The 10,577-nt window shown below is 34.7% G+C and overlaps 2 protein-coding genes across 2 annotated transcripts; one reads left to right on the forward strand and one right to left on the reverse strand.

Moving 5' to 3' along the window:
- The first annotated feature begins 4,929 nt into the window (after positions 1-4,929).
- Positions 4,930-5,979, forward strand: LOC116027171 (dehydration-responsive element-binding protein 1E-like). Its single transcript, XM_031268626.1, has one exon. It carries the CDS (start codon positions 4,982-4,984, stop codon positions 5,699-5,701), a length of 720 nt encoding a protein of 239 aa, XP_031124486.1. The 5' UTR covers positions 4,930-4,981; the 3' UTR covers positions 5,702-5,979.
- Positions 5,980-7,034: 1,055 nt separating this feature from the next.
- Positions 7,035-9,281, reverse strand: LOC116026803 (NADH dehydrogenase [ubiquinone] 1 alpha subcomplex subunit 8-B-like). The gene is made up of 2 exons (XM_031268201.1): positions 9,002-9,281; positions 7,035-7,454 (listed from the first exon to the last, which is right to left on the reverse strand). Exons 1-2 carry the CDS (start codon positions 9,187-9,189, stop codon positions 7,325-7,327), a joined length of 318 nt encoding a protein of 105 aa, XP_031124061.1. The 5' UTR covers positions 9,190-9,281; the 3' UTR covers positions 7,035-7,324.
- Positions 9,282-10,577: the final 1,296 nt, after the last annotated feature.

Raw genomic sequence — 10,577 nt, forward strand, 5'->3', positions numbered from 1 at the left:
TGAATAAACATTAGTATCATTTGTGAACTACTGGATTTTTTCCCTACCTTTTTAGGATTTTTGCACTATATTTTTCTTGATTTTTGGTGTTTTTCTTTTTAGGCATTTCACAATATTTCTTCTTATTTTTGACACAATATTTTAAGGTTTATGGTTGTGTCACCCGAGATGAAAGGATATTAATTGTGATAAGTATAGTGTAATCTTAATTGAACATTTACAAAATTATCTATGTACAAATTGAGGGCGGTATGTTCTCACCCAAAAAATTTAATCTAAATTCAAATTTTTAGCACTTGACATGTTTAAGTAACATATACAACAAGCTTTTGCAAGTTTGATGATGATGGAAAGAGTTAAAAGATGTTGATGGAGTAGGTGAGCAAGTCGGTCGAGATTGGAGACAGAAAACAAGTATTCAGATTTTCAAAAGTGTTAAAGTTATTTTTATGATCTTTATTGGGACATCCTTTTCTCCCCACTTTGCTACATTCTTGAAAATCGAAAAAGTTTTTTTTTCCTGTCTGTCTAATTGTCTAAAGCCTCCATCCATCTCTTACTATCATCATCCATAACGTCGACATAGTCACCCTCCAAACCTTTTATTTACAAACAATATCCTATAGTCCTAATATATATATATATCGTATTCAGTTGTATGTGAAAAATGTAAGAATTAAAACTGAAGTATATGAAATATATAGGATCTAACCTCCAGCCATAGTTGTTTGTTTGATTGCCTGACTGAACTGTGCTGCTGCCTTTGCTTGAGCTTCCTAATTATTTTTCTCTCACTTGACTCAACTCTCTCAGATGGTGTATAAGACTGTATGTCAAGCAGTGAGGGGGATTTTGATGGCCTTTATATAGTTGCATTCCATCAATGCACTAATCATGAAAATTTTCCTATTCTTAATTATTTGCACCACTTTCTGAATAAGAACAAAACATAAATTAGTGGATCCCTAATTTAGGTGTTAGTGTATCCCTGATTTAAGGTCATAGTGGAGTTTAGTGGACTCATACTTTTGACCTTTTATTATTTGTTCTTACAAAAAATTGAAAACCATAAGGCATATGTGGTCTTTTCTCCATCATTTAATGGTAACAAATTCATAAGAATATAACAATAATAAATACATTTCACCCCCCAAAAAAACATGTGTTATAATGTGTTGGTTATAATTAATCAATAAAATAGTGTCATGCTTAACTATCCTTCAAAAAACATACTCGGCTTTGAGTTAGACGCTTAAGAACTAAGTCTTGGAGTGTGAATTGAATTTTTGAATTTTTTCATTCAACTATTTAATGTTCACATTTTTTCCCAATATAGCAAATGTCAATATGTTCACATTTTTTTCCCCCAATATAGCAAATGTCAATATTTTTATTTATGATATTTTTATGTTATATTACAAAGTCAAAAGTGCAATAATTCAAAGCCGAGGGTGATTACATAAACAAAGAATTAGATATATAAAATAGATATCAATTTGAAAAAAAGAATTAATTAAGATTAACTCAAGCATAGGGTGATTAGATATATATCATGAGCAGGTACAATATTAAGTAGAAAATATTAGTCCGATACTCGGATTTAGTATATTTGTAACATAATAATTAATGTATGCTGAAATATGTCAAATGAATATTAATGTATTTAACTATTCATTCTTAAATCATAATTGGTCTCCCACGCTGTCTGATTTAATCTTGGCTCCGCCCTTGTGTGTACGTGTATATAACACTATTAGGTCAAGAGCATTTTTAGCTGGACATCACAAATTGTGTCCGAAGAAAAACAGTTTAAATAAAATGAAATTTTCCTATTGATTTGGTAACTACAAGGTTCCAAGTTCGAATCTCAATAAAGTTTTTCTATTGGTACGTCTTCTTGATTTAAGCTAATCAATTATGGGAGACATATGCTAGTTCAATTTACCTTCTTGTAGTCTTTTGTTGTATAGTAAGGTAATAAGGTAGACTTCATCTATAGTGCACATCTGGGTAATGGTCGTGAACTTTTTAATAAGGTAAAAAGTATTTTGAATAAAATAAAATTGGAGAAGGATTAAGTTTTGAGATACGGAGAGGTGTTTTGGTTGGAAGATGCGAGACAGTTAATCAAAGTTAGTTGTGAAGATTATACTAACTATCCAATAATCCAAGTTGATCTTTTCTTAATTTAATAAATAATACATATTAGCAGTACGTCCCCAAGTAACCAATAAATTGATTTTTCTTAATAAATTGAAAAACCATACCACGTTTGAAAACCGACTCATATGTTTTGCATTTCAATTTTTTTTAATTTTTAAATTATAAAAACTTTCTTCGTATGTGTTGTGTTTTAAATTTTTATTTAAATTAAAAACAAATACAACGTTAGTTTTGTTTGAAAATTGACATCGTTACGTAATTTTTTTTAAAAAAAAATTAAAATGACGGTGACATATATTTACTGACATCGTATATTTTTTTACGGAGTATGTGATATAGGACGTCGATTTTTATAAAAATAAAATAAAATTAACATTATAAATCCACGTTATATGTTATTTATGATAATAGTGCAAATTAACACCCAATTAACTTACGACAGAAAAGCAAAGCAGAGTAAAATCTTTTGGTCCATCAAGTCATAACCGAAAGCATATTATATAACATATGATATATGAATATAATACAATTAATTAAAATATATAGTTGGAAGGCAATTTAGTGGCCGGGTACATTGCATGCATCCACGTCAAAGAATAGGTCATAAACTTGTCGGCCACCCCTCTATCCAATCCTGTTCTCATATCAAATGGGTCAATTTGGCCCATAACTACATGTTTTTCTTTTCGTTAAAACAACTCGCGGTTATAAGACTATTCTCATTCTAGAAATTTTACCAATTACAATATGATATAAAAAAAATGAGATAGTTTTTTAAATTACAATCTTTTCGGGACATGGACGAGTCAGCTTTGGAGTTGTCTTACGAGATCATTTGGGAGAGTTTATGGGTGCGGAGAATGATTTTTTTGTGCTGTGATCCTGAGTCTACTATGGCCGAGGCTCTTCCGTGGCTCAAACAAGCATGGTTTTCCAATGAATACTCGGCTCAAACAAGCATCGTTTCCCAATTGTTTTCCAATTATGATGACAAGTAACTTGAGATTTACATCCTCCCAGAAATTTTGTCGGGCCGAGGCGTGGGGGCCCTTGAGGTTGGGGATTCAACCTTTAGGTAATTTGAGATTTAATCGCATTCAATGTACATAAATGTGTTTACACAAGCATGGTCCATTGCTACATGTGCAGACAAGGTTGCTTAATTAGTCAGTATTGTGGTCAACAGAAGGCAGTATAAGTTGTTAAAAAATTAGAACTTTTGCAATGAACACTCGGGGTCGGGTGGACCCCAGCCGTAGTGCGTGTCTATGTCGTAGCCACGTGCATAATCAGTTTAATGTTATCTCCACGTACCACAACAAAAGTAGTAAAATGCCCGCTTCTGCTTTCTTGATTTACTTATGAATATAATTCTTATCCATAATCTGTAACACCACACGCACTCACTCTCGGATAAACGTTAGTTTACGTTGCTCTGATATCTGTGAACTAATATGAACTACGAATCAGCATATAATGTTGGTCGGAAGTCGGAACAGAACGGCCGCCGTTCGTGGATAATTTAATTATTTTCAGATATTATTTGTTTAGAGAAGATAAATATAATATTATTATAAGTTACGGCATATAAGTTATATTGTAACACGTTATGATTAGGCATAGTTAGGAATGCTTGCACATTAACTAATTAATTATGGTTTATGTATGTAATGCATGCATATATCTAATGTGGCATGTTTAAACGTGTTTTAATTTGTGTAAACATTAATTATTCATAGCTAATGTTGAGTGAGTGTAATCTAATCAAGGGTTCATATCATGTTGAAGATTATATTGCTAACTGTTAGGCCAATTCAATAATCTAATTAATAACAAGAAGCAAAGGTAAGTGGTAATAGGGCACATGATTTTTATTAATAACAATAAGGTAGGTACAAGATTTTTATGTCAAAATTTGAAAGAGAAAAATAATAAATATTTTTTGGTAGTGTCAAATTAAATAAACTAAAAGGGATTTTACTATTTTGTGGTGATATCCCTATTATCTAAATTGTATCTATGTAAGTTTGAGTGAAATAGTCATTCTTAATTATAACAATATAATTATTAACAATCGTAAAAATGAATTGATCAAATTAAATTATCATATTTATTAAAATATAAAAGGTACTATACAATAAAATTACATTATTATTATGACAATACAAAAATTAGGATTTTAAAAAGCAGTTCAAATTTCAAAGGGCGTTTGGACTTATGTGTGTGTAAATGAAGCAACATGCATATACGCCCAAACATTGCAAAAAGGTGCCATATATATAGAACGAGTCATAATATTTGTACTGTGTGAAGTGTACACTATAAGTCTACAAGTCATACATACATTTTTTTTTTTTTGAATAAACAGGACCATAATATATTAATAAGTCATACATACATTGAACGTATAGTATTGTTAGTCGGAAAATTGACGTGTGAAAAAAAAAATAAAATAAAAATTCCCGTACATCTGATCGATGTTTAACAGTACGTACTACATTCTGCGTATTACCCGTGTTCTGTGTGGATTGCGCAGCCTCGCTCTAACCAACCTTTTTTTGGCTTAAAGTCCTCGGTCCCACATTTGACTGTGAAATTTCAATGAGAACTTTTCCAATTTTTAATAATCAATACTCGGGGTTACCGGACCCACCGGTAGTGCGTGTCTATGTCGTAGCCACGTGCATAATCACTACCCGCTAGCTGCTTCTGCTATTTTGGAATATATATAATATAATTCTTATCCGACCACACTCACTCTCGGATAATTCAAACGTTAGTTATTCTGACAATTGATATCTGTGATTTGAGAACTAATATGAACTACGAATCAGCATGTTCGTCGGAACAGAACGGTCAACTGCCGCCGGCGACTTCTTCAGTATCGGCGGGATCATGTTCTTCTTCCAACTGCATGGCGGCGCAATATTCGGACGAGGATGTTTTGGTGTTGGCGGCGACGAGGAAGCCGAAGAGGCCGGCGGGGAGGAAGAAGTTCAAGGAGACGAGGCACCCGGTGTACAGGGGAGTGCGGCGGAGGGGGAATGGGAAATGGGTTTGCGAGCTCCGGGAGCCGATCAAGCAGAAGAGGATATGGGTGGGAAGTTATCCTACTCCGGAAATGGCGGCCCGAGCTCATGACGTGGCGGCATTGGCGTTAAGAGGCGAGTTGGCAACGCTGAATTTCGCCGATTCCGTGTGGCGGCTGCCGGTGCCGGTGTCGAAGGACGCTAAGGATATCCGGCGAGCGGCGGTGATGGCCGCCGAGGGGTTCAGGGAGACGAAAGTGGAGGAGGAAGTGGAAAGCAAATTGAGAGTAGATGTTTCTAACATTGACGATGAAGCGTGGATGGCGTCTCCGGTGGCCGGAGAGGAGATGGGGGTGGACGGAATCATTGAAAAGATGGCGGAGGCGGTGCTGTACTCGCCGGCATGCATGCAACTGGGGAATGTTTTCAGTACTTGGGATGAAGTTGATCAAGTTGGAATTGGGAGTGACGACGTAGTAGAAGTGTCACTATGGAGTTACTCTATTTGACTCTTCACCACCGTGTACTACACGTGGTGTATTAATACTATTCTATTCAATTCAATACCATCTTTACCTTAATTATGTAGAGAGTTGTAACATGTACTCCCAAGTCCTAAATTGTACATTTGTCTACATAAAAAAAAATAATAATAAAATAAAAATTGTATGAGAGAATAGAAAGGGCTGCGTATGTAGATTTTAAGAGTTCAAAGTATTATTTTTTAATTATGTAAGTAGAAAGAGAGTTGAGAAATATTCCATAACAATGTTACTATATTTGTTTAGAGGAGATAAATATTACAGAGTATTATTATTGATGGATATCTCCAAGTAGGGTACCCAGTTTGGAGCATTCCTAGCACTAAGAGCCCACAGCTCGACCGTCTTGACCGTAGGTGAGCCGGGTCCAGTATTTCAGCGGTTGCAATTTATATCGTGGAACAGGATCCATAGTGCACTGAATATAATTGTTGTTTTATGTTTGCGAAAGAAAACTGAAAACCTTGACGCATGCATGCTAAGTGGGTTTGCAACTGTTGTTGCTGTCCCTTTCTTCACTTGCTTCCCTCACTTGTCTGTAAATTAATTCCCCACCCCCCATCTCATGTTTTGCCTTATAAACTAGTGTTCCTCTTTTAAGTATGTTTGTGAAATCTGCAAATAAGAATAAGAGTTTGAGGAAATAAATGCTGGCCAAGGAAAGATCAGAGTAGGACCTTCATGGGATTTCAGAGTTCATTTCTGCAACCTCAAAATGCAGTCACAACAAATAACCACACTTCAAATGATGCAGATAGATGGTGGCCGGTAAGAAATGAATGTATCTTTTTCCTCCTATCAATATCAACTTTTTTTTTATTTCCACTCAACCATACTTCATCATCTATTTTCCATTATATTAACATTATTAAATCATCATATACCTCCATTCTCTTGCATTTGTATCTTTTGTTTATTCTCCTAGTCTCATGGCATTAAATTTGCATGCGCTATTATAGATCAGAGGATGATGTTGAGCAGCCTAGCAGTCCATCTGTGAAGAAGGCTGAAGAGATCGAAGGGAGTCACTGTTGTCCACCAAGTCAAATAATGCAAACTTTATGTTAGCATTAATTATCATTATATACTCATCTGATGATTAGTGTTCATTATACATTTATCAGCTCTTATAGGTTACATAATTCTTATGGGGTTGATGGCTGTTCACAGACTTAGAAAGAACCAGCTGGGAAATCGCCCTTTGAGGATGATGATCATTGATGTGATAACTATGCAATAAACTGGCGATTACTTGTTACCAAAGGACTATATTCCTGTCGAGTGTGTGTCACATAACACATTTTCACAGAAATGGATTAGACTAGGAAGTATTAACCACAGGATTCAGAATACAATAATGGCCTCGTGGCATGATGAAAATATCTGGTCTGATTACACTCAAACAGTGAACATTTTTATGCTGCAAAGGCAGCTTCAATGGGAGGCATTTTACCAGGGATCAATGTCTTACATATGCAATACAAAGATATAAAAATCACTTCAAATGTGTTTAATCAAGATGCATCGACTTGTTACAAACTTGTCGAGATTATTGTGATCATATGATTAGGAAGATTATTTGCCACGAAATCAAAAAGAACATGTCTTTTCAAATTCCTTTTGCTCTTTGCGGCAAAACTCAAATTCATTTGTGTGGTAGTGCATGCACCCTGCATAAGCATCCATTTCTTTGTTGCACCTTTGATGAAGATCTTTCAGCCTACAACAATTATAAGCATATTTCTGTAAGTTACATTAACCTGCTATTGATACTTGGGAAAATAAAGTCAAGAAGGAAATGCTTTCTTGATTGTAAGAGATGGGCAGTGGGGATTGATTCAAATCGGGTTCTTTTGCCTAGGATAAACACATGCAATGCTACTCCTACACCAGCCCATGCTTTAAAATAGTTTAATTAAGAGTGATAACAGTAAATCATCAATTGGTGCATGTATATAAATACTAGGGAGCATCATGTTCAACCACTCTATGGAATTGCAATTCACTCAAGCTGGTCAATCAGGAAGTGATGCATATATAAGTATTTGAGCACATCACACTCAGCTGAAAGATGGAATTGCATTTCACTCAACCTCGTAAACGCAAAGATGACCACTAGACCATTACAAAATCACTGCATTTTTGGCAATACCTGCCAAAAGACATCCCATCATCATGTTCCCTTCCTATCTAAAACAGAATCAAAATAATTTTCCAATACAATCAAAACCTTAAGTATCTATGTCTATAAATAAGGTAATCACTCAATAGTGGACATATAATCCAAAGAAGCACATACACCTTGTATTACATCTCTCGTCTTTACAGTTTCTTCTGACCAGGTTCTACCCTATAAGCCAGCTTACTCTTATTTAAGCTTGAATAGATCAGATTATAGTCCATTCTGGTAAGCAAGTATAGGTTATTACTTTGAAATGCAGAATTCCATAATGGATGCGATTATGAAAATGGTATTTATATTGAGGGCATTTGGTAAAAATTTTATGGAGATTAGACGTAGCAAACTAACTAAATAAGCTCAGCCTTAAAGCAATCTAAATAGAACCTAACTTACTCCCAATAACTAAATCGACCGCTACAACTTTCACATATGGTATATAAAGAGCATTTTAGCATTCCATTAGGATGAAATTAAAGTGCAATTTCTCTGAAATAAATTTGTGGATAGCAAGGGAGGCAAATCCCACATAAATAAGTTCAGCCCTGTGCTAGCCACATGAGACAATTGAATTTGACATCAGATTTCATAACAGTGATATAATCTATCATTGTGCAAGTTCTAGGCAATGAGAATAAAGTGAAACAAATGAATAACAGAAAATCAAATAATACCTAGTTATGCCATGAATCAATCTCAAACTTAAAAAAAATAAAAATAAAAATAAAAATAAAAAAATTGTTTTCCTCTATCATTTCAACACAATAGTTGAATGGCCATACAAATTTATATACATTGCTGGATATATAATGCCAAATGCAAATGACCTCCATTTACATGTTCCATAAGAACTTTACAGTTTGCTATTGGTAAAATTCCAGAAAAACAAGGTCGGAATCAAAGTGAGCTAAAAGTAATGAAGCATATTAACCTTCTACCCAATCCAGAATTCAAAATTCTAAATTGTGCATTCTCTTCTGGCATAAATTTCACTAATTCAGCTAAAAAAATGTTAGAAAAAGAACAAAAACAAAAACTGCAGATATCGCATATAAACATTTGATGAAACTAGTTGAGGGGGGGCTTACAGGCCGAGAACGCAGCGTGTAACTTGGTGGCCTTTGTCGAGGCATTTCTCGGGGTTAGGATCGTCTTTCTTACACTTGAGGAACGCCACATTCTCGCTCCGGCACCGAGTTTCGATGTGTTTTGACGCCGCCATCAGCACCGACGACGTAGGGATCGGAATTCCTCCGGCATCCACCGTGCTCGCCATTCTCCAATCGCCCTCTTCTCCTCTTCCTCTGCAATCGAAACCGCTTAGAACAATCACTGCCCCGTTGGTCGCTCCCCAGAAGATCGCATACAGATACACAGTGAAACTCTGTCAAACTAAATGGACTTTACACCTTGAAGCTTTTGGGCCTTGCTTACGGGTTCTGTTGGGCTTCATTCGCCTATACAAATGTGGGCTTGGGCTCATATGAATTCTCCTAAGATACAAATATAACTATAGTAATAAAAACAAATTGGCTTTTAGTCCTTAAATTAAAGAGTAATAAAGAAATCAGCGCAAGAATGAATAAAAGTATAAAACTACTCCCACCATCTAATTCTATGTGTGTAATTTAGTTTATCAGGCTTAACTAAAGTTATTTATAATTTAATTTTTAAATATTTTAGGTTTTGATTCTAAATCGTAATTAGAATCGTTCTTACGGTTCTGATTTCAATTCAATTGTTAACGTGTCTGGTTTAATTTGAACAGAATCATAATTATTCTTAACTTAGAAGTGTAATTTTTTTCTTTAAAAGAAAAAAATAGTAAGAAATGGACGAGGTACGAAGGTCCCCACCTGCAGAATCAGGAGAAATTGACTGAAACGGGCATGTGTTTAAGTAGTGTTGACAATAATATGAAGATTTTAAACCAAGTATTAAAATTGGCAAAACGCAAATCCAAAAGCGTTTCTTAAAAATTAACAAAATACTTTTTTTGGATTACTCAACGTAAAACGCAAGTAGCACTTGCGTATCTCGTTCATAGAGATACGAACGAGAAACGCAACAACGAGAAAAGCATTGTGTATCTCTACGGACTAAAAACGCAAATGACACTTACGCTGCTCGTATACTACGTGAAATACAAGTGCCACTTGTGTTTCATGTTTAGTAATCCCAAAAAAACAAAAAAAAAATTACCAATTTTTAAGAAACGTATGCGTTTTTTACAAGAGACGTAATTTTCGAATACGTTTTGTCTATTTTTTATCTGATTTAAAATCATTCTATTATTGTTAACACTACTAAAAATATGACCATTTCACTCAATTTCTCCAGAATCAGTGCAACAAGTGGTAGATGGTGGAGGGCCCCAGAAATTATAGGCCCATTTACTAATTCATAATAAAGTTGAGAGAATCTGCGTAGAAGGAATAGATTAGACCATCAAAAGTTCAATTCACGTGCTCCTTCTTCACTTTCCTTTGGATTTTTTCTCCTCCTCGTTTTTTGAGCATCAATCCTTCACATAATCACATTTCATTGCTTACAATGTGCCCATATATCCATGCACCATTTTGGAACTTTCAATCACGAATTTCCTATGCAATTAACACTCGGTTTTTTTTTTTTTTTTTTTTTTTTTTAGAACAACACTCGTTA

This window comes from Ipomoea triloba, chromosome 8, assembly GCF_003576645.1.
Source record: "Ipomoea triloba cultivar NCNSP0323 chromosome 8, ASM357664v1".
Lineage (NCBI taxonomy): Eukaryota > Viridiplantae > Streptophyta > Magnoliopsida > Solanales > Convolvulaceae > Ipomoea > Ipomoea triloba.